The sequence below is a fragment of the Selaginella moellendorffii genome, unplaced genomic scaffold (assembly GCF_000143415.4).
Source record: "Selaginella moellendorffii unplaced genomic scaffold, v1.0 SELMOscaffold_8, whole genome shotgun sequence".
In the NCBI taxonomy this organism is placed as follows: Eukaryota; Viridiplantae; Streptophyta; class Lycopodiopsida; order Selaginellales; family Selaginellaceae; genus Selaginella; species Selaginella moellendorffii.
Window position 1 is genome coordinate 1,431,605 of NW_003314269.1, and position 21,103 is coordinate 1,452,707.

The 21,103-nt window shown below is 52.2% G+C and overlaps 10 protein-coding genes across 12 annotated transcripts; 6 read left to right on the top strand and 4 right to left on the bottom strand.

Moving 5' to 3' along the window:
- The first annotated feature begins 6 nt into the window (after positions 1–6).
- LOC9635026 (uncharacterized protein At2g24330) lies at positions 7–1,748 on the top strand. Its single transcript, XM_024672215.1, has 5 exons — positions 7–399; positions 501–645; positions 705–814; positions 867–1,329; positions 1,398–1,748. Exons 1-5 carry the CDS (start codon positions 49–51, stop codon positions 1,658–1,660), a joined length of 1,332 nt encoding a protein of 443 aa, XP_024527983.1. The 5' UTR covers positions 7–48; the 3' UTR covers positions 1,661–1,748.
- A 132-nt stretch (positions 1,749–1,880) lies between these two features.
- Positions 1,881–3,398, top strand: LOC9635027 (protein TIC 22, chloroplastic). Its single transcript, XM_002966898.2, has 7 exons — positions 1,881–2,324; positions 2,421–2,483; positions 2,569–2,643; positions 2,724–2,780; positions 2,839–2,898; positions 2,962–3,081; positions 3,163–3,398. The coding sequence occupies exons 1-7, from the start codon at positions 1,887–1,889 to the stop codon at positions 3,259–3,261; spliced, it is 912 nt and encodes a 303-aa protein (XP_002966944.2). The 5' UTR covers positions 1,881–1,886; the 3' UTR covers positions 3,262–3,398.
- A 194-nt stretch (positions 3,399–3,592) lies between these two features.
- LOC112345440 lies at positions 3,593–5,432 on the top strand. 2 transcript variants are annotated; one of them, XM_024672179.1, is made up of 3 exons: positions 3,593–3,707; positions 3,886–4,082; positions 4,140–5,432. In XM_024672179.1, exons 2-3 carry the CDS (start codon positions 3,897–3,899, stop codon positions 5,334–5,336), a joined length of 1,383 nt encoding a protein of 460 aa, XP_024527947.1. In that variant the 5' UTR covers positions 3,593–3,707; positions 3,886–3,896; the 3' UTR covers positions 5,337–5,432. The 2 variants fall into 2 exon arrangements, with proteins under 2 accessions (XP_024527947.1, XP_024527948.1); XM_024672180.1 differs by having other exon boundaries at positions 4,149–5,432.
- A 153-nt stretch (positions 5,433–5,585) lies between these two features.
- On the top strand, positions 5,586–7,009 carry LOC9635029 (phosphoglycerate mutase-like protein AT74). The gene is made up of 2 exons (XM_002966900.2): positions 5,586–6,227; positions 6,307–7,009. Exons 1-2 carry the CDS (start codon positions 5,777–5,779, stop codon positions 6,804–6,806), a joined length of 951 nt encoding a protein of 316 aa, XP_002966946.2. The 5' UTR covers positions 5,586–5,776; the 3' UTR covers positions 6,807–7,009.
- Positions 6,547–8,571, top strand: LOC9635030 (ervatamin-B). Its single transcript, XM_024671865.1, has 5 exons — positions 6,547–7,392; positions 7,453–7,679; positions 7,749–7,889; positions 7,943–8,311; positions 8,368–8,571. Exons 1-5 carry the CDS (start codon positions 6,933–6,935, stop codon positions 8,428–8,430), a joined length of 1,260 nt encoding a protein of 419 aa, XP_024527633.1. The 5' UTR covers positions 6,547–6,932; the 3' UTR covers positions 8,431–8,571.
- Positions 8,572–9,133: 562 nt separating this feature from the next.
- Positions 9,134–12,215, bottom strand: LOC9635031 (OBERON-like protein). The gene is made up of 2 exons (XM_024671864.1): positions 10,060–12,215; positions 9,134–10,008 (listed from the first exon to the last, which is right to left on the bottom strand). The coding sequence occupies exons 1-2, from the start codon at positions 11,906–11,908 to the stop codon at positions 9,416–9,418; spliced, it is 2,442 nt and encodes an 813-aa protein (XP_024527632.1). The 5' UTR covers positions 11,909–12,215; the 3' UTR covers positions 9,134–9,415.
- Positions 12,216–12,327: 112 nt separating this feature from the next.
- LOC9631827 (protein ZINC INDUCED FACILITATOR-LIKE 1) lies at positions 12,328–15,289 on the bottom strand. 2 transcript variants are annotated; one of them, XM_002967252.2, is made up of 16 exons: positions 14,749–15,289; positions 14,629–14,669; positions 14,498–14,558; positions 14,337–14,439; positions 14,066–14,222; positions 13,950–14,012; positions 13,837–13,886; positions 13,687–13,762; positions 13,462–13,629; positions 13,325–13,412; positions 13,186–13,271; positions 13,014–13,121; positions 12,914–12,958; positions 12,738–12,826; positions 12,635–12,678; positions 12,328–12,566 (listed from the first exon to the last, which is right to left on the bottom strand). In XM_002967252.2, the coding sequence occupies exons 1-16, from the start codon at positions 14,957–14,959 to the stop codon at positions 12,457–12,459; spliced, it is 1,500 nt and encodes a 499-aa protein (XP_002967298.1). In that variant the 5' UTR covers positions 14,960–15,289; the 3' UTR covers positions 12,328–12,456. The 2 variants fall into 2 exon arrangements, with proteins under 2 accessions (XP_002967298.1, XP_024527438.1); XM_024671670.1 differs by having other exon boundaries at positions 13,837–13,882; positions 14,749–14,941.
- A 277-nt stretch (positions 15,290–15,566) lies between these two features.
- On the top strand, positions 15,567–16,055 carry LOC112345339 (17.6 kDa class I heat shock protein-like). Its single transcript, XM_024671803.1, has one exon. It carries the CDS (start codon positions 15,567–15,569, stop codon positions 16,053–16,055), a length of 489 nt encoding a protein of 162 aa, XP_024527571.1.
- Positions 16,056–16,750: 695 nt separating this feature from the next.
- LOC9631828 (protein ZINC INDUCED FACILITATOR-LIKE 1) lies at positions 16,751–19,407 on the bottom strand. Its single transcript, XM_002967253.2, has 16 exons — positions 19,112–19,407; positions 18,980–19,020; positions 18,850–18,910; positions 18,679–18,781; positions 18,431–18,587; positions 18,301–18,363; positions 18,180–18,229; positions 18,033–18,108; positions 17,818–17,985; positions 17,684–17,771; positions 17,544–17,629; positions 17,364–17,471; positions 17,265–17,309; positions 17,090–17,178; positions 16,987–17,030; positions 16,751–16,931 (listed from the first exon to the last, which is right to left on the bottom strand). The coding sequence occupies exons 1-16, from the start codon at positions 19,317–19,319 to the stop codon at positions 16,822–16,824; spliced, it is 1,497 nt and encodes a 498-aa protein (XP_002967299.1). The 5' UTR covers positions 19,320–19,407; the 3' UTR covers positions 16,751–16,821.
- Positions 19,408–19,861: 454 nt separating this feature from the next.
- Positions 19,862–21,091, bottom strand: LOC9631829 (inosine triphosphate pyrophosphatase). Its single transcript, XM_024671671.1, has 8 exons — positions 20,937–21,091; positions 20,813–20,877; positions 20,691–20,754; positions 20,623–20,632; positions 20,534–20,565; positions 20,349–20,461; positions 20,205–20,281; positions 19,862–20,147 (listed from the first exon to the last, which is right to left on the bottom strand). The coding sequence occupies exons 1-8, from the start codon at positions 21,064–21,066 to the stop codon at positions 20,024–20,026; spliced, it is 615 nt and encodes a 204-aa protein (XP_024527439.1). The 5' UTR covers positions 21,067–21,091; the 3' UTR covers positions 19,862–20,023.
- Between the last annotated feature and the right edge of the window lie 12 nt (positions 21,092–21,103).

The following is a 21,103-nucleotide window of genomic DNA, read 5'->3' on the forward strand; positions in this document are numbered from 1 at the left end:
GTTTAGGGCAAGGCAGTGGATCGATCGCTTCGGCGTGGCGCAAGGGTAATGCAGGGGCTGGAGCCGATCCAGAGGCTGGTGCTTACCGATCTCACATCGGCAGAGCTCGATCCAGCGAGAATGGCCGAATCTCCAGCTGAAGCCGACGGATTGAAAGATTCTGTGCCGTCGAGCAGCTCCCAGGGATCGGGAGGCTCTGGCGCCGGCAGAGGAGGCACGCTGCGGTGGATCTGGAGCGGCCTTGTGGGGATCTTGTTTGGCCGCAGGAACATTGATTTTGAGAAGAGGCTGCGGCATCTGTCCAAGGAGGAGGTCACTGTGCACAGCCGCTTGAAGAGGAGGACGCATACGTGGAGAAGGGTCGCGCGAGCTATAGTTCTTTACTCGGTGCTCATCGAGGTAAGGGAAAAATTTTGTGCCTTGCGGTCTTGCTTTCCTTTTTGTTTCCTTCTTTCCTAGAATCGAGATTTAAGTTTTTCTTTCTGGTTTCTGGAACACAGGTTCTAGCGCTAGGATTTGCATTGGTTTCCACCCGGTCGCTTGACATTCCTTGGAAGCTGAGAGCTATTAGAGTGTTCCCAGTTTTCGCAGTCCCTGCTATAGCAGCTCTGCTATACACAGCATGCTCGCGCTACTTCCATATGAGTAAGAACTTTCAATGCGCTAGTACGTCCTCACGTTTCTCTTTCTTCTTTCATTTCCAGGAGAGCGTAAGGATCAGCGAACTCTAGAGAAACTGCGGGCTGAAAGACAGGCGAGGATAGACGAGCTGAAACAGAGAACGAATTACTATGCTACTCAAGAGCTTATCCAAGTGAGTTTTCTTTTCGTTTCGTTTTTGTAAGCTTTGCATCGCGCGTTTCCAGAGGTATGATCTAGATCCCACGGCCAAGGCGGCTGCCGCAAGCGTTCTGGCGGCCAAGCTCGGAGCCGAATCGGGCTTGAATGTGGCGTTCAAATCGTCAGAAGGCGCTGACAGTTCCAACGCCACTACTTCAGCGAACGGTGGGAAAACCCGCAGCCCCGAAACCAGCTCCGGTTTGAGGCAGCGCAAAGGATCACAGGCTCAAACCAAAGAGCCCCTCGACACTCAAGGATTTCTCAAGGCTCTTGAGGACGAAGTCAAGGGAGAGAGGGAAACGGAGGCTCTGGACCGCGACGCCGCCATGGATCGGGCTAGAGGTCGGATGGGTGGTGGCTTCGCAGCAGCAGCAGCAGGAGGAGGAGGAGGAGGAATAGGCTGGCTGGCCCGCATCGCAGCCATGCTTGTTGGAGAGGATCCTTCCCAGTGCTACGCTCTCATCTGCAAGAACTGCCATATGCACAACGGTGAGAACTTTACACCCTCAAAGGCTGAGCTTACAACTTCTTTTCTTCTTTTCCCTTTTGCATTGCAGGACTAGCTCCGAAAGAAGAGTTCCAGTACGTGACGTACATTTGCCCACACTGCCGGGCCTTGAATGGAGGCCGGCAATGGCAAAGCGGCGAGAACGATGAGACACAGCGGCAGCACGAAAACCAGGCGGCGGCGGTAGCGGCGGTGGCAGCAGCAGCGGCAGCGGCGAGCTCGTCCTTCACGCCCAAAGATTCCAAGCAGGAAAGCCGCAGCTCCATGGTTACAGCAGCGCAGGATCACGAGCCAGAGATTCCTGATAGCTAGAGCTCTCTAAAGAAGTCTTTGAGCAAAAGTTTGGATGTGGATACCAAAGATTTTTTCAAGTATAATCTCATTGAAGATCTTGGAAGCCCATCTATTCTCAGCATAGCCTCCAAGCTAAGAGTGAAATCAATCAAGTGGTTGGAATTTGAAAAGATCAAATCTTTAAAGTTTCCCGTTATCTTTTAATTATGTTTTGGCTGTTTGAGGTTTAGGGCTCTTGACAAAGATGGTGGAGGGAGCCGCCGCGGCGAGCGCTGGAGGCGAGCAGTCGCCGCTGGCCAGTCTCCTCTCGCGCTTCCAGCGCCGCCTCGCTCGCGCGGGCTACACCGCGCCGCCCTTCCCCGTCCAAGTGATTCAGGCCGTGGAGCGCAAGATCAGGCAGGGGCTGGAAGTCTTGGCGGCGCCGCCCCGAAATGTGGCCGCGGCGGCGTCGTTCGCGTGCCTGTCGCGCGGCGCAGCGGCATTTGGGGCGGAGGCGCCGGGGCGCCATCTCTACGACCTCGCGATGGCGCCCGACCAGGTCTCCAAGCGCCTCGACGGCGTCCCCGTCTACACGGTGAGCAACCACGACAACGAATTTGTCCTCATCTCCGACTCCAATGGCCACAAATCTCTGGGCTTGTTTTGCTTCCGCCACGAGGACGCCGAGGCGCTGCTAGCACAGGTATGAGTCCATCCATCGCTCGATTCATCTCTTCCCCTTCTTCTTCCTCTTCTTCTTCTTCTAGGTTGACGTTCTCAAACTTTTGTAGCTTGGCAGATCCGAGATAGAGAGCCTGGCCTGGGCCGTGGAGCGAAGATTGTAGCTGTCTCTCTCGACAAGGTGCGAGCTTTCTTTTCTTACTTTGTATGTACTGAGAGCTTCTTTGCTTTTGCCTTTGCTTTCTTTGGCTCTGGATCATCATCAGGTCTACCAGCTCAAGACGGAAGGCATCGCTTTCAGGTTCTTGCCGGATCCTCTCCAAGTCAAGCATGCTCTTGAGGTCAGAAAAATCCCCTCTTTTTTTTCTCACTTTTGTTTCCCAAGTGGTGGACTGGACTTTTCTGTTTGTGCGTGTCGCAGTCGAGAGCAAAGACTGGCGATCCCGGGAAAGCTTTCGATGGCGTGCCAGTCTTTCAGGTGTGTGGAGAAACAGAGAAGAGGAGGTTTTGAATCTCGCTAAATGTTGCCATGGCAGTCGGATAACCTCGTCCTCCGGAGCAAGAACCGACGCTTCTGTCCGATATTCTTCTCCAAGGTATAAAAATACTCCTCCTTTCGCTGTTGCTGGACCGACAAAAACTGTGTTTTGCTTTACCAGGAGGATCTGGAGAGAGCGCTCTTGGGAGCATTCAAGCAGCAGCAGAAGATCAATCCCGCGCTCAAGGTGAACACCGACATCCAAGTCGGCAGCTTCGAGGACGTTTTGCAGCGACTGGAGGTAAGCTCTTCTCTTCCAATTGCGAAGTTCTCCCTGTTCTTCCAGTTCTTCCAGCTCTTAAAAATCCCGTGTCTGTGACAGTCAAGCGACGATGGCTCCGGCTGGGGCGACGTCGTCTTCATCCCTCCCGGAATGGACGCGCTCAGCCATTTCTCGGAGAAGGTCTCGGCGGTCGGCTAAAAGGTCAAAAAGTTTTGGTGGATTTTTAGAGCAAAGGGGCAGTGACGTGTCTTTGTGGGGCCAGAATATTCCTTCCGCCGCTTGGAATATTCCGGCGCTACCTGGTTTAAGTGGTTCAAAGGGACCCGTCTCTCTCCCCCGGGCTTTGTGTGGTACCGTCCGCCATAGCCAAAAGCTTCGCCTAGACACCCCAGCCCTGTCACTTGGGTTTTGGAGTGGGGATCCATTTGGGTTGGGACTGGATTGGATTGGCATGGCCACGGCGCGGCTATAGGCTGTGGATCGCGCTCGCTCCTTGCAGCTAGGGTTTTTAGGGTAGCGAAGAATTTTGGGGCTTTTTTTTCTCGTGGCGAGAATTTTCGATTAGATTGATTTCTCTCCGGATCGATCTTGTTCCTGGAGGATTTCTTGGGGACTAGATCTGTGACAATCCTCGAGATCGAAAGGTGCGTTTGGGGTTTTTCCCTGTCGAGCCCTAACCCTAGATAATTTATTTTTTTTTTCCTTAACTTTTTTTTTTCTTGCAAGTTGTTTTTCTTTGATAATTTTTGTATGAGGCAATTTAGCGAATTTTGATTGTACTCCTGGGAATGTTTGATGGAATCGATTATTTTGTTTCGACAGTCTCGTTCGCGATGATAGGACAACACAAGCGATCGCTCGAGCACTGTGTTTCCTTCCCGCCCGCAAAGTGTTTGAAGCACCAAGACGAGGCTTTGACGCGCAAGAGCGAGGACGAGTTTGTTCTAGAGTCCGGGGGAGCCGAGGACGAGGTAGTGGACATTGATCCATCGGACAACTTCCAACATCACCACCACAAGGTACTCCAATCTTTCTTTCCATCTTCGATTCTCTTGTCTCAAACTTTGTCTTCCAAGTTCTTCCAGGTCCGCTTCGACGACTCGAGCACGGAAGCATGCCTCAAAGGCTACACGGACGTCTCCTCGGAGCCAACCCGGGACAACAGCTCGTCCCAGGAGATCTCGAGCCTGGAGCTGTGCTTCCCGGTCCAGGAATCCAGCATCAGCTCCCCGGCTCCCTCGCGCTTCTTCCAGGCCGCCTTGGAGGGCCTCCTGCCAAGGATCAAAGGAGTTCCAATCGGCCCCGACTACCAGGCCGAGGTTCCTCACTGGGATCCGGACAAGCACAAGGAGGTGGACGAGGAGGAGGAAGCCTGGATCGGCGAGAGGGTCTGGCCGCCGAGTTCTCCGGAAGAAATTCAGAGCTCTTGCGACGACAGCGAGCGCGTAGGGAAGGGTAGAAGCCAGGAGTGTGGCTGCGAAGATCGGGGCTCGGTGGAGTGCGCGAGGCGGCACGTAGACGAGAGCCGGGAAAAAGTGGCGAGAGAGGTGGGAGCGCTGGTTTACGTCAAGCTCGGGCTGGAGGAGATGGGGGAGTGTGTGTCGCGGAGGTGGACGGAGCAGGAGGAGAAGATCTTCGGGGAGGTGGTGAGGCTCAATCCGGCGTCGCAGCGCAGGAACTTCTGGACGCCGCTGCGCTACGCGTTCCCATCGCGGCGGCGGCGCGAGCTGGTGAGCTACTACTTCAATGTGTTTGTGCTCCGGCGGCGCGCGCTCCAGAACCGGTTTGATCGAGAGAATGTGGACTCGGACGACGACGAGAGCGATCTCCCGCCGCCGCCCGAGGAGGAGGACTGGGAGTCGGAGTACACAGACGAGGAGGAGGTGGTGGAGGCGGTGGCTGGAGGAGTACGGGAGGAGGAGGAAGAAGAGGAGGAGGAGGAGCTGGAGGAGGAGGATGGCGAGGAAGAAGAAGAGAAAGAAGAGCAAGAACAACAAGGCGAAGTTTTGGGGACGACGACCGAGTTTTTGGAAGCGAGTAGCGGTGGTGGTGGTGGTGGCGGCGACGAGTTTGAGAAGTTTAGCTCCAAGGATGGCGGAGGATTCGCGAGGGAGGAGACGGAGAAGGAGATCTTGAGGCTGTCGAGGGCGCTGAGCCAGGGGGAGGAGGGATGGATCGCCGGGGAGATGGAGCTGGCGTCCACGAATGGAGCAATGCAGGAGTTTTTTGGGCGAGAGGGCGATGGGATCGTGAGCTGGGAGAGGAGCTCTTGAAACAAGAAGGATCGAATTGGAGCTCGCTATATAGCTAGGACAAAGAACTGTGTATATAAACCAAAGAAATTCTTTCAATAAACCCAAAGTTTGACACGCTGGCAGCTATTGTTAAAACACGTCAGCAAGCACAAACACGTCACTACGCGGGGATACACGTCAGCGACAGGCGACTCCGGGCTGGCCGACCACGTCAGCGAGATCGTGGCATCACGATCGCTTATTTGTTCGTGTCAAAGGTGGGCGATGGGCGACCACGGCGCGAATGTGGGTGGGAAGGATGTGAGGTTGGAGGCTGGAATCGCGTATAAGTAGCGGCGTCGCCGCCAATCCCACCGCGGCATTCCAGCGCTTGTTTCGCGATCGGCGGTGGCGGACATTGCGATCAGGGTTCTTGCAAGAAGAGGTTTAGGGTTTACGATCGATCGCGATTCGCGGGGATGATGACCGAGGAGAGCAGGGCGCGGCGGCCGACGCGGATAATCCTGGTGCGCCACGGCCAGAGCGAGGGGAATGTGGACGAATCCAAGTACTCGTCCGTGGCGGACTACAAGATCCATCTCACCGAGGGCGGATTCCAGCAGGCGATCGCGTGCGGGCAAGAGGTACGCAGGATCATCGAGCGCGACGTGCGCGACGACTGGAAGGTGTATTTCTACGTGTCGCCGTACAAGCGGACGCGCTGCACGCTGCGCGGCATCGGGCGGGCGTTTGAGAAGGAGCGCATCTTGGGCGTGAGGGAGGAGCCCCGGATCCGCGAGCAGGACTTCGGGAACTTCCAGTGCATGGAGGTGATGAAAGTGGTGAAGGAGACTCGGGATAGATTTGGGCGATTTTTCTATCGATTTCCAGAGGGGGAATCGGCAGCTGATGTGTTTGATCGAGTCACAAGTACGTTTCCTCGCTTTTTTTTTTTTTTTTGTGTGTGTGCTTTGTCTTTCTTACGTAGTGTTCTTCGTCTTTGCGGCAGGCTTTCTCGAATCTCTATGGCGAGACATCGACATGAACAGGCTAAACCGCTCAAAGTCATCCGACTTGAACCTCATCATCGTCTCGCACGGGCTGACGATGCGAGTGTTTCTCATGCGGTGGTTCAAGTGGACGACGGAGCAATTCGAGCTGCTCAACAATCCACAGAACTGCGACATCAGGGTGATGCAGCTCGGGAGTGGAGGGGAGTACAGTTTAGCCGTGCACCACAGCAGGCAGGAGCTTGAGAACTGGGGGCTCACTCCAGAGATGATCGCTGACCAGGAGTGGCGAGCAACAGCCATGAGAGGGCAGTGGAACGACGATTGGCCTTGGTCTGGGAGGGCCTTCTTCGACCACTTTGAGGACGAGCCACTGGGGGGAGCTCACAGTGGTGTTTTCGGGGACGTAGATTCGGATTACAAGGGAGAGCAGAGTGAGTGGACTGGGGACACGACGTGCGAGAACGGAGACATACACTTACGGATGCCACCGATATGAGAGGGACATGAAGCTTTTTTTTCGACTGGTTTTCCTCCTGCGACGACACGTTTTCCTCGTGGTGGTGAGATTGTGGATATAAAGGACGGTTAACTGGAGTAGGCCCGGAAGAGCGGATAGGCAGAGATGGCGAGCCTCCGATCGCTTGTTCTTTTCGTTTCACTGGTAGTGGCATTTGGTCTTGCGGCAGCGCACGGTGGTCATTTGGATTTCTCGCCGGCCGATCTTGAGTCGGAAGACCGCATCACTGCATTGTTTGATGCGTGGTGCGAAGAGCACGGGAAGAGGTATGGCACTGAAGATGAGAGGCTGCACAGGCGGGAAGTGTTCAAGGAGAAGCTGTTCCAGATCCAGGCTCACAACAGCCAGCAGCATTCTTACCAGCTCGGTCTCAATCAGTTCTCGGACCAGAGCCAGGAAGAAATGGAAGCTCGGCTCCCTCGTGTTGACGTCAAAGATCTGATGAAGAAGTGGGGCTCCGTCAAGAAGGAGGAGGCCTCCAGCGTGGCTGCACCAGCGTCCATTGACTGGAGGCGAAAGGGAGCTGTTGTTGCTCGCGTGAAGGACATTGGCAGCAGCTGCAGAGGCAAGAAAAAACATCCCTTGCTTCTCTCTTTTCTGACACGTCGGGTTTGAGCATTTTCAGGAGCTAGCTGGACGTATGCAGCAACTGGAGCCGTGGAGGGGAGGCTCGCAATCGACGGCAATAGGCTGCAGGACCTTTCCGCTCAGCAGCTCCTGGATTGTGTTGACGAGGCAAACAAATGCACCACTCTCGATCCCGTTTTCGCTCTGGATTACGTTGAGGAGAATGGCTTGACGACTGAAAAACTTTATCCATACACTGGGACAATTGGACAATGCAAACCACTCGTGAGTTCTTTCTTCTTGTTCTATACATTTGGTTTCTTTACTAAACTCTTGAATCTTTTATTTTGGTAGCCATCTTCTTTGGTTACCATTTCTGGCGTGGAGAGGATCTACTCGTCAAGTGACGATACAGAACTGCTTAATGCTGTTGCAAAGCAGCCTGTCGCGGTGATAGTCGACGGAACAACGCCGCAGTTCATCAATTACCGCAGCGTAAGTGAATTGCAGCTATGCTTTATTTTCCTGACATCCTTCCCTCGCGACAGGGAATCTACACTGGACCTTTCGCGGACGCGGTCACCACTACATCACTCCTCGTTGTTGGATATGATACTCTCAACGGTGTTCCCTACTGGATCGCGAAAAACTCGTGGGGCTATGGCTGGGGCGAAGGCGGATACATCCGTATCAAGAGACAGGGAGGAGAACCATATGGTATTCTCAACATCAATGCGTTCCCATCCTATCCGACTGGAGCAGCTCCAGGGAGCAAGCCACCTCCTTGCGGTGGCAGCCAGAGTTGTCCCTCGGGAATGACTTGCTGCTGCATAGAACCGGCTATCGGATCCAAGTGCTTGCAGTACATGTGTTGTCCGAGCAAGTACTCGGATTGCCAGGGCGGCTGCTGCAAACAGGTAGGAAAGAAGAATTTTTCTTCTCACTTTCTGATTTTGATCTTGTTTTTTTGCAGAAGAAAAGCTTCTCTGTTGATGAAATGGTGTTCACAACTAAGAACCAAACGAGCTCCTATTGAGTTTTCTCGCCACGGTGGTGGTTGTTGCTGGTACTTCGCTTTCATCCCGGTTCTGGGCTTTTTTTTTGACAATGTGATGGTCTTTCACGCCTCTAGTTCTTCCAGGATAGTTTTTCTAAAAGATCGCCATCGTTCTTGTCACTGGTAGTCACAGTGATAAGCTTGCAAGCGCTCTAGAACAAAGCAGGCTCCAACCCAGCCTAGAATCTCTTAAGCTTTTGCCAGAGCCAAACTCAACCAAGAAGCTCCACTCTCTCGTCCAGAAATCATCCCATCCCATGGTCTTCTCGATCAGCCAGATCGCGCGACTCGTCAGCCGCCGAGGCCAAAGAGATCTTTGATCGAATGCCCTCTCGCAGTCTATCCCAGCAAATGCCCTGACGGGCCAAATGCGAGACTGTGGAGGGATTCCATCCAGAAGCGAGCGCTTTTAGATCGCTGGCATTACGCGCGAGGACCCAGCAAGAGCGCATCACATCGCTCGCGATCGCTGGGAATCTCGCTACCAGTCGCCTTGCCCTCTTCCAGCGATCCCAAAGAACACGCCTCCTGATCTCGATCTCTCGCCCCCGATTCCACATCGAATTCCCGCTGGTCAGCACGTACTAGCGGTGCGACGCCTTCGATCTAGCTTGCGGGGCCTTCGATCGCGTCGATAACCGCGGCCGCGGACCGTGGATCGAGTTCTTCGCGGGGATGCTCCTTGATCAAACAATCCATAGGGATCTTCGATTCTTTTCACAAGCAAGCGCTGGGTTCTTAGTCACAGAGGAGTCCGGCCATTTAACAAGGACCTTCTTCTCGGAGCTCTCTAAGAACGTCCACACCCAAACTTGATCTAGCAAGCTTTTGGAAGTTCAACAAAAATGAGCTAAGATTTACCAGTTGTGACGAAGTTTCCGCTTCTTCCTGTGTGTGTTCTTTCCTCCAGAGAGCTCTTGCGATCTTTCTTCTTTCTCTCTTATCGGAAAAGCTCGATCCCCACTCACAGCATCTTGTTGCGTTTCATCACGTCCATCTTCATGAGCACGTCGTGCACGTCCGTCACCAGCTTGCTCTTCATCGAGTTGAAGTCCTGGAGCCCCTTCTCCAGCATCTGGTACTCCACAAAGCACCGCTTCCTCTTCTCCACCGCGTTGTTAACGTGGAGCTTGTACCCCTTGGCGACGTACTCCTCCTCCATCTTCTCGCTCTTGGCCAGCACGATCTTTCTCAGCCTCTCCGCCTCGAGCCGGGCCTCGTCGGCTCGCAGCTGGAACATCTTGGCTTCGGCCTGCTTTATGTGGATGGCGCTCTCCATCTCCTCGATCTCGCTCCGCTTCCTCGCCCGGCTGTACTGCATCTCGGCAATCTCGTTCCTCTTGGCCTCGAGCTCCCGGTCGAGAATCTGCAAGTTACCGTTCCCAGAACCACTCTTGCTCTTCGCCACCATTTCCTCCGCAGCATTCGCGTAGCTGCCGCTTCGAACTGCAACCGCACCCGCAGGAACTTCTCCACCTCCATGCTGCTGCTGCTGTTGCTGCTGCTGATGCTGCTGCTGATGCTGCACTTTGGCAGTCTCCAAATCGATCTTCCCCTCTGCAGCACAGCGTTTTCGTTAACGAAAATTAGGAAAAACAAGATTTTTACCTTGGAAGAACCGGACGATCGCCTCGCATAACTCGGAAGTGTCACCGCATCCCTCCACCTTGCCCAGCATTTTCTCGGCAATCCAGCACAGCTGTTTCCCTCTAGAGTCCTGGCTGCGCCGAAATATCCTCTGGATACAGTCGAGCTCCTGCCGCAGAGTCTCGGCGCTCCAATCCTTGGCGTACGTCGTAAACACCTCCCGGACGAAGCCAAACAAGTCCGAGGCATGGCCGCAAGCCACGCACACGAACTGCATCTCCGACTGCTTTCCACCTTGAGCAGTCCCGGGCTTGATATACGACAGTCGGATCCCACAGTCGGTGTGGCACCAGTGGAGGCAAAAGTCGCAGCCAACCCAGCGGCAAGTGTTGGCCATGAAGTCGAACTTGGAGCAGGCGATGCACATACACCCGCTGCAAAATCCCTCCTTTTGTGAGCAAAACTGGCAGTCGCAGTCGTCGGTAGGGAGCTGGTTCTGGCACGCGAAGTTGCGGCACCGCTTCTGGAGGAAAACCTCCACGAGAGCCGCGGTAGACATCCGGTTCTCGCAGAGAAGAAAAGCCTGGATGCCCGTTTTCATCGCCACCAGGAGCTCCAGCTGCGTGCGGTGGGCAACGTAGAGGTTCTCGGCCGAGAGGTCGTTCCGCCGCTGGAGGATCCTTTGCAGCCGCAGGAACTCGTCCCGCTTCTCCACGCTGCCGAGCATCTCCGTGAGCGACTTCTTCAAGTCCTCGAGGAAGATATCCGGGAGCTCCTGGAGCTTGTTGGCCACCACCGCTACGGGATCCGCCGCCACCTCGTACAGCCCCACACGGTTCTCTCCTTGGAGGGACCTCTCCTCGGCCGCCTTGTGCTTGCCCCGTCGCGTCCCAGCGTGCTTTCGAAAGCCCTCCTTGAGATCTGGGAACAAGGCGTGATACGGCTCCAAGTTGTAAGAGTTCCACTTGACGGGTGGTGGAACTTGGTGCTGGTGCTGGAAACCGGCACTGTTGCTGCTCCTGGTGATGGTGGTGGTGGTGGTGGTGCCATTGTTGTTGTTGGTGGTGGTGGTGGCCACGTTGTTCTTGTGAGCAGCAGCAGCAGCAGCGAGAGCTCCACTGTCCGGAAAAGGATTCCTACTTCTCTGGATGATCCCCTGAGGACCGAAGAGACCACCGTGAGACACCGTCTCGTTCTCGTGCCCAGCAACGTACTGCGTCGCGCTGGAGTTGAGATCATCCAGCGAGTTGTGCGTGAGCGAGCAGCTGGGATTGTGGACGAAGGATCTAGTGTTGACGGTGGTGGTGTTCGAGATGGAGCGAACGCTCATCACCTTCCCACTCACCAGTGAAGCCGAGGGGGCGTTACACCCGGAAGATCCCAGTGACAGAGATATCTCTCCGCCACCACCACCACCACCACCGCCTCCTCCCAGCGAAGAAGACGGTTTCCTGGCCTTGATCGTCGTCTCCGGCGGGAAGAGCTTCTTACTTTCGCCAGCGCCCCAGCTCCCACCGAGCGTGAGCAGCAAATCATCCTTCGCTGGAGTAGCCATCGCCTTGTCCTTCGCTTCTAGCTTCTCGGGACTGCCGGAGCTCTTGGAGAGCACCACCACATCTTGGTCAGCTTCTTCTTTCTTCTCTTCCTCGCCCCTTTCCTCCTCCTCGCGATCGATCTCGTTCAAGTCGGGCTTGAGTGAAACCGCGGGACTGCTCTCCTTCCGCGTGGACTTGTCAAATCCCCCCTCTTCTTTTTCCTCCTCGCGACTGTGCCTGTCCTCTTCAATGACTTCCCTCTTCTCCTCCTCCACTACGCCCTTTGCCTTCTCGGTGGCGACCCCACATTCTTCCTTGATCACGCTCTCCTCCATACCCAAGCCCTGATCGCTCGAAAACTAGCTCGCGCGGAGGAGAGCGAAAGGAGCGAGATCGATCCCTACCTCCTGGGGCGGCCTATGACATGAGATGATTGATCGCTGGAGCCGAGGCCGCGGAAATCGCGAGGTCGCTCGCTAGCTCATTGTCTCACATCCCAAAGCTCGTCGTCTGTCGCCAACGAATCATCTATGAGTGATCTTTGCCGGGCGCTCGACGAATCTCGAGAGCAGCCACGCCCCGCCGATCCCTTCGAGGCGAGCCAGCTACGCGCCACGCGGAGATCGCCGTCGTGCTCGTCACTTCCCCTGCTTTGCCCTAGATTCCTCCTCCCACGCTCTCCTGCTGACTCACTACTCAGCTGCCGATGTGGCAGTGCTTACTCAGCACTCACTGCGGTATGACATGGACAGTCTGGAAAGAATGTTCTCGGTCCTCTAAAATATTCTTTACTCTCGCGAAAAACTTACACACTCGCAAAGAACAAATTTTACAACATAGATCTCGTTTCGATCTCGCAAAGAATCTTTGGTCTTATCTTCTATCAGTCGTCAGCAATTAGCCGGTTGGCCGATTTTGGGAGGAATGGCTCGAAAGATGTGAGAACCGTGAGCAGCGCAAACACGTTGAGAAAGAGGAACACCAAGTGATCGCCTGGAAACAATCAGAATAAAGTAAGAACAAGAAGAAGGGAAAAAAAAAAAAGGATTTTGGAACATTACCTGGGAAGAACCATGAGTGTTGTCTCTTTTGAGCACAAGAAAAGCTGAAAAGGAATCGAAGTCAGTGTTTCCTCGCGATTTCTTTTCCTCTCGAAGAACTTACACTATTCCTCCAATCGCTGGGCCCAGTCCTTTGAACACGGATACAATGCTGAGCGAGAAACCATTCGCGGCTCCTCTCTGGCGTTGCTTCTGTTGGAGAACAGGATGAGAGTCAAGCAAAAAAAAAAGAGAGAGAGAGGCAGCTTTTTCTCTTCAGAGAGAAAAACTCTAACGTACCACGCAATTGTTGATGAGGATGAACGATCCCGTCAATACTGCGGTCTGGAAGAGATTTACGAGTGTGAAAACTGGAAAGCAAAGAGAAAGACAAGGTTACCGTGAGAATGTATTTGAGAATCGCGGCAGCATAGACCGTTACTGAAAGCCAAGGTCCTTGAATCCTGCCAAAGTATGGATATGCTACCAGAAGAGGAATTGTGATGAGCTGCTCAAAACAAAACAAAAGGAATGTTACGCTTGAGAAGAAACAAAAATTTGTTGTAGCTTACGGCTCCAAACCGACAAGCCCGGATCGGTCCAACCATTCTACAAACTGTAGGAAAAACTCCAAGTTGAGCTCCAAGCATTGCACAGCCTGCAGCAGAAGTTCCAACATTTTTGTTTGAAGAATAAAGAGAACATTGGAACCTGCAACCGCTAAAACTGATCCAACTTGAGAACTCGTGAAACCGAGACCCCCGTACGACTTTGGGCTCACGGACCACAACGAAAACAACTGCAAGAACAGAGATAGATTCACAGCTTTTCTTGCTTTTTCTTCTTACCTCGCTGTAAGCCATATCATGTAGCGACCAAAGACAGTATAGCGTCGTAGCAGCCATCAAAGGCCAGTTCCTGAAAATGGACTCCACTTTGTCCTCTTTCGAATCGAGTGGATTCGACTTCTCCAAGTCTTCCACCTTTGGCACGGAGCTTTTCCTGTGCAGAGTTTCCTGAACAATAGAAACCACGATAATTAGTTTCTATTTCGTCCATACAGCCAGCCTTACTGGTAGGAGGCAGACGACGAATAGACCAAAAACAGCGATGGAGGAAATGCAAAGGGCCTGTAACAAGTATGGAAACCTTCCAGAGAGAAAGTTGAAAAGATAGAACAACGAAAGTGTCAGTGAGAACACCGCGAGATTTCAGTGCCTTACCGATCAAATAGTGACCCGCTCGCAAAGACGCTTGGGAACTTGAGAGCTGGCTGAGCAGCACACCACCAAACGATGCGTTACATTCTTGAGCGAACTTTCTTGTTTGATCTTACTTGAGCCAAGTAGCCACCCACGGCAGGGCCGACGATGAGTCCCAATCCCCAGGCGGTCCCTACCTGACGAGCAACGAGACACCAATCGAATTTTTCTTGTCGCGAGAATGATTTACCACAGAGAGTCCGAGCGGCTGCTGTTCTTCGTTGCAGAGCTCCGATGCGTAGGCCTGGACGACGCCCAGCATCCCATTGAAGCAGCCGAGGATGAAGCGCGTGGTGACTGCCATCCAGAAATTGGTGCTCAGCCCAAACAGCGTGTTCAACACAACCCTGCACACATTTGACAATGAACTTCAGCCATGAACCAGCGAAGAACTCCTCAAGAACTAAAGTTTTTCGACGCAAAGAAGATCGAACGAAATGTGGAATGCATCAACCACTTACACCGAGGCGACGCCCGCGAACATGGTCGGCTTCCGACCGAATCTGTCGGCAATGCTGCCCCACAGCATCCCGGTTGACGCCCTCCCGATCATGAAAGAGGATCCTAAGAGTGGATCCCTTGATCAGCACAACATATCAAAGCTCCAGAGTTTCATCCTCACCAATCCATCCCGCGTAGAATCCAATGTCTGTGTCCACCCTCGCAATGTGGAAGTCTTTCACCTGGGAATCGAAATCAAAATTGCCAAGAAAACAAATCAATCGCTGCGATCCATGAGATCCCGCCCCGTACCATGAAATAGACGAAGGGATAGACCACCGAGATTGGCAGAGCTGATAAAAAAGAATAGAATCAAACTTCTTATGACGAAAGCACTAGCTAGCGCGTAGTGATCTTGATCTCGGAGCTTACAGGTGCAAAGCAGGACAAAAGCGAGGCCGAGGAGCAGCCCCAGGGGAGCGCTGGCTTTGGGATGTTTGAGGTAGGCTACTCTGCATCCGGGGCAATCCGGATCGTGGTTGCAGCTCCGGATCTCGGCCTCCAGTTTCGCCGGATCCAGTAGCAGCGGCTGGTCCAGCGCATCTTGATCATTCGAGTGGAGCGCGTCGCGACCCACGGCCATGGCAAACAATGCGATCTTTCTATCACCCAATTCACTCGACTCGAGGTCGAGACCGACCAAACTTCCAATGCAATTAATGTCGCTCGAACCTCCAAATTGTGATCGACCAGAGTGCGAGATCTCTCGTGCAATGGGAGTGGAACATAGAGGGCCTCATATATACTTCTATACGAGTTTGCCAGGAGGACCTTACGTATGGTAGACTAACTCGAAAGTGGCGATGGGTTAGGCTCTACACATGGGCTGCTAAAGATCCGGCGTGTTGGTCCTTGGAGTAAGACATGTTTGGCGCTTTGTATAGATCATGGTCGATCTCCCGCTGATGATCCAACCGGTATAGCCGCTGAGCTATTCATCGCTCCAGAGGCTCGCTCCAAGACAATCGGAACATCTGTTGGGTGCTATTTATTGCGAGCTTCACCTCCCTAGGGCTGACGTGGCATAAATATTCGAGGAATGTCCATGGAACGTTCTAGAACCTGCGAAGAATCTTCTGGAATTCGCGGCTCTGGGATTTAAATTCTACGAGCGATGGGCATATCGCATCATCGCAAGCAAGCAATCTACTCTTCTTCAATCCAACTTCGATCATCCATTCGATCAAGCAATGGCACTGTCTCCATTCCTGGACAGGCAACTGGGCGTCTTCGATCCGTTCCTCTCGCCGGAGAAGCGGATGTGGGATGCGGCGCTCTCGTTCTGGGACCGCGACGCCGACGGTCACTCGCGCCAGTTCGCGCGGGACGTGAGCGCCGTGGCCAACACGCGCATCGATTGGTGCGAGACGCCCCACGCGCACGTCCTCAAGGCCGATCTCCCCGGGCTCGACAGGAGCGAGGTGAAGATCCAGCTCGAGGAGGACCGGGTGCTCCAGATTAGCGGCGAGCGCAAGAGGGAGGAGAGTCGGAAGACCGATAATTGGCACCGGGTGGAGCGAGCTCACGGGAGTTTCCTCCGGCGGTTCTGGCTCCCGGACGATTCTAACGTGGACGCCATCTCGGCCAAGGTCGACCATGGAGTTCTCACGGTCACGGTTCCAAAGCTGGCTTGCGCGGCCGAGAAGAACAACAACGTGAAGCCGATCGACGTCCAGTAAAGATCTAGCAAATGTAGTAGAAACTTCAAGATCTACCAAAGGAAGAACAATGTGACTTTCGAGCATAGCGAAAAATATCAAATGCTTACATTGTTTATGTATATATCCTCCTCGTGGGTGGTCAGGTTTGCTAGAAACAGTTAGAAAAAAGGAAAAAGACGATTTTTTCCGCTACACTTGTCAATCATCGTTTCTCACAACGAAATCGTACTCCAGGAAATGATCTCTCCGCCAGTGCTCTTCTCGTCCTTAGGCATTTCTGCGTAGCATTGAAAAACTATATGTGAATGGAGGAAAACACTCACATTAAATCGCTTCCATCTGGCTGGAACAGCCGAAATCTGCTGCCAACGATCTTGCCCTTACTCTTTAGACTCGGGAGTTAAAATAACATTTTTTTTCCAAAAGAAATCGACCTCAATGCGTCTAGCAAATGTTCTAGGCTCGGAGAGCTATCGAGAAGACGCACAACGCATAAGAGGATTTATCTTTATATGCTGCCAGCATGTTTTTGAGGCCTGGAGCATCACACATTAAATTCCAGAGAAAATGAAAACTATCGTAGCAAGCTAGAAATCGTAAAAAGCTAACCAAGCTTTTTCCTGCAAGCACACGAGAATCCATTTTCCGTGACCACTGAAGCTTTTTCCAATGCTTACACGCAAGGCCCTGAATGGAAAAATTCGAATTCCAAAGGACGCAAAACCCTAATCACGATTTATTATTTTCACCCTTCAGGGTTAAAAAATTAATAGAAGGCCTCCTATCAGTCGTCAACGATTAGCCGGTTGGCCGATTTTGGGAGGAATGGCTCGAAAGATGTGAGAACCGTGAGCAGCGCAAACACGTTGAGAAAGAGGAACACCAAGTGATCGCCTGGAAACAGTCAGAATAAAGTGAGAAGAAGAAAAAAATGATTTTGGAACATTACCCGGGAAGAACCATGAGTGTTGTCTCTTTTGAGCATAAGAAAAGCTGAAAACGAATCGAAGTCAGTGTTTTCTAGCGAAGTTTTTTCCTCTCCAAGAACTTACACTATTCCTCCAATCGCTGGGCCCAGTCCTTTGAACACGGATACAATGCTGAGCGAGAAACCATTCGCGGCTCCTCTCTGGCGTTGCTTCTGTTGGAGAACATGATGAGAGTCAAGCAAAAAAAACAAAAAAAGAGAGGCAGCTTTTCTCTTCAGAGAGAAAAACTCTAACGTACCACGCAATTGTTGATGAGTATGAACGATCCCGTCATTACTGCGGTCTGGAAGAGATTTACGGTGTGAAAACTGGAAAGCAAAGAGAATGACAAGAATACCGTGACAATGCATTTGACAACCGAGGCAGCATAGACCGTTACAGAAAGCCAAGATCCTTGAATCCTGCCAAAGTATGGATATGCTACCAGAAGGGGAATTGTGATGAGCTGCTCAAAACAAACAAAGGAATGAGTGTTACGCTAAGGAAAAACGTCTTGAAACTACATGTTGGAACTTACGGCTCCATACCGACAGGCCCGGATCGGCCCAAGAAGTCTACAAATTGTTGGAAAAATTCCAAGTTGAGATCCAAGTATTGCACAACCTACAACAAAAGTTCCACCAATTTAGTTTGGAGAAAGAAAGAGTAATTTCGAACCTGCAACTGCTAAAACTGATCCAACTTGAGAACTCGTGAAACCGAGACCCCCGTAAGACTTTGGGCTCACGGCCCACAGAGCGAACAACTGCAACAACCAAGATAGGCGCGCATAGTTTTCCTTTCATTCTTACCTCGTCGTAGGCCATATCATGGAGCGACCAGAGACAGTATAGCGTCATAGCAGCCATCAAAGGCCGGTTCCTGAAGATGGACTCCACTTTCTCGTCTTTCGAATCGCCTGGATTCAATTTCTCCAAGTCTTTAACCTTTGGCACGGAGCTCTTCCTGTGCAATGTTTCCTGAAACCACGATACTTGGTTTTATTTCTTCTTTCATCCACACTTACCGGTAAGAGGCAGACAACAAATAAACCAAGAACAGCGATGGAGGAAATGCAAAGGGCTTGCAATAAGTATGGAAACCTTGGAGAGAAAGAAAATTGATAGAATAACTAAAGTGTGAGAACAAACGCGAATTCATGAAAATACCTTACCGGTCAAACAGTGACCCGCTCGTGAACACGTCTGGGTACTTGAGAGCTGGCTGAAAACATCACAACCAAAACGATGCGTTACAAGCGGCATTCTTGAGCAAAGTTTTCGGTTTGATATTACTTGAGCCAAGAATCCACCCAAAGCGGGGCCGACGATGAGTCCAAATCCCCAAGCGGTCCCTACCTGACGACCAACGACACATCGATCAAATTTTTCTTGTTGCAAAATGACTGAAGGGATGATTTCTTACCACAGAGAGTCCGAGCGGCTGCTGTTCTTCGTTGCAGAGCTCCGATGCGTAGGCCTGGACGACGCCCAGCATCCCATTGAAGCAGCCGAGCAGGAAGCGCGTGGTGACGGCCATCCAGAAATTGGTGCTCAGCCCAAACAGCGTGTTCCACACAACCCTGCACACATTTGTTTCCAAAAACTTTAGCCATCAACTAAAGAAATGCAGAAATCTCAAGGAACCAAATTCAAAAATGTCGTGCTACGTACACAGAGGCGACACCCGCGAACATTGTCGGCTTCCTACCGTATCTGTCGGCAATGCTGCCCCACAGGATCCCTGTTGACGCCCTCCCGATCATGAATGAGGATCCTACGAGTGGATGCATCTCTCAGCATGCATATAAACTTATCGAAACTTATCCAGAGTTTCATCCTCACCAATCCATCCCGCGTAGAATCCAATGTCTGCGTCCACCCTCGCAACGTGGAAGTCTTTCACCTGGATCATCATCCAAGTTGCCAAGAAACAAATCAATCGCTGTGATCCATGGGATCCCGGCTTTCATACCATGAAATAGAGGAAGGGATACACCACCGAGATTGGCAGACCTGCGAATCAAGGAAGGATGGAATCAAACTTCTCATAACCGAAGTACTAGCTAGTAGTGATCTTGATCTTCCAGCGGGGAGGGGAGCTTACAGGTGCAAAGCATGACGAAGCCGAGGCCGAGGAGCAGCCGGAGTGGAGCGCTGGCCTTGGGGTGTTTGAGGTAGGCAACTTTGCATCCGGGGCAATCCGGATCGTGGTTGCAGCTCCGCAGCTCCCCCTCCAGCTCCCCCTCCAGCTTTGCTGGATCGTCCTGCAGCAGCGGCTGCTCCAGCGCATCTTCGTCGCGAGACACGGCCATGGCACAGAACTCGGGCGATCTCGACACCGAGAAAAACGTGAACCGATTTTACGTATGGTAGACTAAGTCAGATCAGCGACAGCCGCGGTGGATTACGACACATGGGCTGCTCCCGCGAGTGCCTCGCGCGCTTTGAACTTGCTAACGTGGAGACAACATTCACCGATCATTAGCTGGAATTTGGAGGGCCACTTTACTCTACTTTTACACCTTCGATCCATTGGAGAAGCGGATTGTGGTCAACACGCGTCGATTGATGACGCACACGTCCTCGAGGCCGATCCGACAGGAGCGACGTGAAGATCCAGCTCGGGTGCTCCAGATTAGTGGCGAGCGCTAGAGAGAGGAGAGTCGAAAGACCGGTAAGTGTCACCGAGCTCACTGGAGTTTTCCAGCTCGGCAAAGGTCGACAATGGGGTTATCACGGTCACGGTTGCAAAGCTAGCTCAGTTGGCTGAGAAGAACAGCGTCAAGCCAATCGAAGATCTAGCAAAAAGGGAAAAAACAAGGTAGCTTCGAGATCTAGCAAAGGAAAAACAATGTAAGAGAAAACAATGTCGCTTCAGGATCTAGCAAAGGAAGAACAATGTAGCTTTCGAGCATAGAGATATATCAAAAGCTTACATTGTTTACGTAGATCTTTCTCGTGGCTGGCCAGTTCTGCTAGAAGCTCTTAGGAAAAGGAAAAGATGATTTTTTTGTCGCTACACTTGTGAATCATCGTTCCTCACAACGAAATCGTACTCCCGGAAATGATCTCGGACTTTGTCCAGTGCGCGGCGCCTGTGAGAGATCTTATTCTTCTCGTCCTTGGGCATTTCTGCGTAGCTGTGGCTCAGAGAAACACTAGATGTAAGAAGGCGAATGATGGAGCAAAACACTCACGTAAAATCGCTTCCATCTGGCTGGAACACCGGATCCCAGCCGAAATCTGCCGGCCCTCTCGCTGGAACGATCTTTCCCTGTGAATCGCCCTTCTCTTAGAAACTTGGAAAGAAAAAAAAAACTCTTTTTCCAAGAAAATTCTACCTCAGTGCGTCCAACAAATGTTGTAGGCTCAAAGCCAGGCCCGAGAGCTAGTGAGAAGACGCACAATGCATAAGCGGATTTATCTTTGTACGCTGCCAGCATGTTATTGAGGCCTGAAGCATCACACCACATTAGATACTAGAAAAAGAAAACGAATGAAAACTATCGTATCATAGAAAGCTAACCTTCGTGGCCAAGCTTTTGAAGAAACCACTTCCTGCAAGCACAAAAGCATCCATTTTCCGAAACCAATGAGGCGTTTTCCAATGCTTACACATAAGGCCCTGAATGGAAAAATTCGAAGAGAATTAGTTCCTGCAAGAGCTTCCAAGAACTCAAAACCTGGAAGGCCATGTAGAGCATTGAAACACAGGCATGTGTCCTCCACGAGCACAGCTCCATCAATCTTCGCAAGAACAAAAACCAAAACTTCTCTATCTACATTCTTCTTGGATTCGTGGTACCTGTTTGGCGGCAATGCGCGCCTTTTCTTTGGAGATCTCCTCGGGCTCTCCCTGAAGCTCCGGCACTGGAGGAAAGCCAAAATTTAGAACGAAACTACTCAATGCCGCTAGATGCGAAGCTTACAATCAACGCGCAGCGTCGAGAAGGGGATAGAATTTCCCAGGATCATCTTCACTTCCTCCAGCTTCTTGGCATTGCCTGTGACGAATGTGACGGGCTTCTTGAGGACCACCTCCGCCCTCACTAGCGCCATTGCCTCTTTCACCCAAAGCCCTAGAGTAACCCTAATC

Excerpts from the sequence above, each read along its gene's own strand:
- LOC9635026 (XM_024672215.1), top strand. The coding sequence starts at position 49 with ATGCAGGGGCTGGAGCCGATCCAGAGGCTGGTGCTTACCGATCTCACA. Across the intron at positions 646-704 it reads CTCGCGCTACTTCCATATGA|GAGAGCGTAAGGATCAGCGA; the intron begins GTAAGAACTTTC and ends TTTCATTTCCAG. Across the intron at positions 815-866 it reads CTACTCAAGAGCTTATCCAA|AGGTATGATCTAGATCCCAC; the intron begins GTGAGTTTTCTT and ends GCGCGTTTCCAG.
- LOC9635027 (XM_002966898.2), top strand. The coding sequence starts at position 1,887 with ATGGTGGAGGGAGCCGCCGCGGCGAGCGCTGGAGGCGAGCAGTCGCCG. Across the intron at positions 2,325-2,420 it reads CCGAGGCGCTGCTAGCACAG|ATCCGAGATAGAGAGCCTGG; the intron begins GTATGAGTCCAT and ends GTAGCTTGGCAG. Across the intron at positions 2,781-2,838 it reads ATGGCGTGCCAGTCTTTCAG|TCGGATAACCTCGTCCTCCG; the intron begins GTGTGTGGAGAA and ends TTGCCATGGCAG.
- LOC112345440 (XM_024672179.1), top strand. The coding sequence starts at position 3,897 with ATGATAGGACAACACAAGCGATCGCTCGAGCACTGTGTTTCCTTCCCG. Across the intron at positions 4,083-4,139 it reads TCCAACATCACCACCACAAG|TTCTTCCAGGTCCGCTTCGA; the intron begins GTACTCCAATCT and ends TTGTCTTCCAAG.
- LOC9635029 (XM_002966900.2), top strand. The coding sequence starts at position 5,777 with ATGATGACCGAGGAGAGCAGGGCGCGGCGGCCGACGCGGATAATCCTG. Across the intron at positions 6,228-6,306 it reads TGTGTTTGATCGAGTCACAA|GCTTTCTCGAATCTCTATGG; the intron begins GTACGTTTCCTC and ends TCTTTGCGGCAG.
- LOC9635030 (XM_024671865.1), top strand. The coding sequence starts at position 6,933 with ATGGCGAGCCTCCGATCGCTTGTTCTTTTCGTTTCACTGGTAGTGGCA. Across the intron at positions 7,393-7,452 it reads CATTGGCAGCAGCTGCAGAG|GAGCTAGCTGGACGTATGCA; the intron begins GCAAGAAAAAAC and ends GAGCATTTTCAG. Across the intron at positions 7,890-7,942 it reads AGTTCATCAATTACCGCAGC|GGAATCTACACTGGACCTTT; the intron begins GTAAGTGAATTG and ends CCCTCGCGACAG.
- LOC9635031 (XM_024671864.1), bottom strand. The coding sequence starts at position 11,908 with ATGGAGGAGAGCGTGATCAAGGAAGAATGTGGGGTCGCCACCGAGAAG. Across the intron at positions 10,009-10,059 it reads GATCGTCCGGTTCTTCCAAG|AGGGGAAGATCGATTTGGAG; the intron begins GTAAAAATCTTG and ends GCTGTGCTGCAG.
- LOC9631827 (XM_002967252.2), bottom strand. The coding sequence starts at position 14,959 with ATGGCCGTGGGTCGCGACGCGCTCCACTCGAATGATCAAGATGCGCTG. Across the intron at positions 13,413-13,461 it reads ATGATATGGCTTACAGCGAG|TTGTTTTCGTTGTGGTCCGT; the intron begins GTAAGAAGAAAA and ends CTGTTCTTGCAG. Across the intron at positions 12,679-12,737 it reads CCAGCGATTGGAGGAATAGT|CTTTTCTTGTGCTCAAAAGA; the intron begins GTAAGTTCTTCG and ends ATTCCTTTTCAG.
- LOC112345339 (XM_024671803.1), top strand. The coding sequence starts at position 15,567 with ATGGCACTGTCTCCATTCCTGGACAGGCAACTGGGCGTCTTCGATCCG.
- LOC9631828 (XM_002967253.2), bottom strand. The coding sequence starts at position 19,319 with ATGGCCGTGTCTCGCGACGAAGATGCGCTGGAGCAGCCGCTGCTGCAG. Across the intron at positions 19,021-19,111 it reads CTTCGTCATGCTTTGCACCT|GTCTGCCAATCTCGGTGGTG; the intron begins GTAAGCTCCCCT and ends CTTGATTCGCAG. Across the intron at positions 18,230-18,300 it reads TGGGTGGATTCTTGGCTCAA|CCAGCTCTCAAGTACCCAGA; the intron begins GTAATATCAAAC and ends TGATGTTTTCAG.
- LOC9631829 (XM_024671671.1), bottom strand. The coding sequence starts at position 21,066 with ATGGCGCTAGTGAGGGCGGAGGTGGTCCTCAAGAAGCCCGTCACATTC. Across the intron at positions 20,755-20,812 it reads CGCGCATTGCCGCCAAACAG|ATTGATGGAGCTGTGCTCGT; the intron begins GTACCACGAATC and ends GTTCTTGCGAAG. Across the intron at positions 20,282-20,348 it reads CATTTGTTGGACGCACTGAG|GGAAAGATCGTTCCAGCGAG; the intron begins GTAGAATTTTCT and ends GGCGATTCACAG.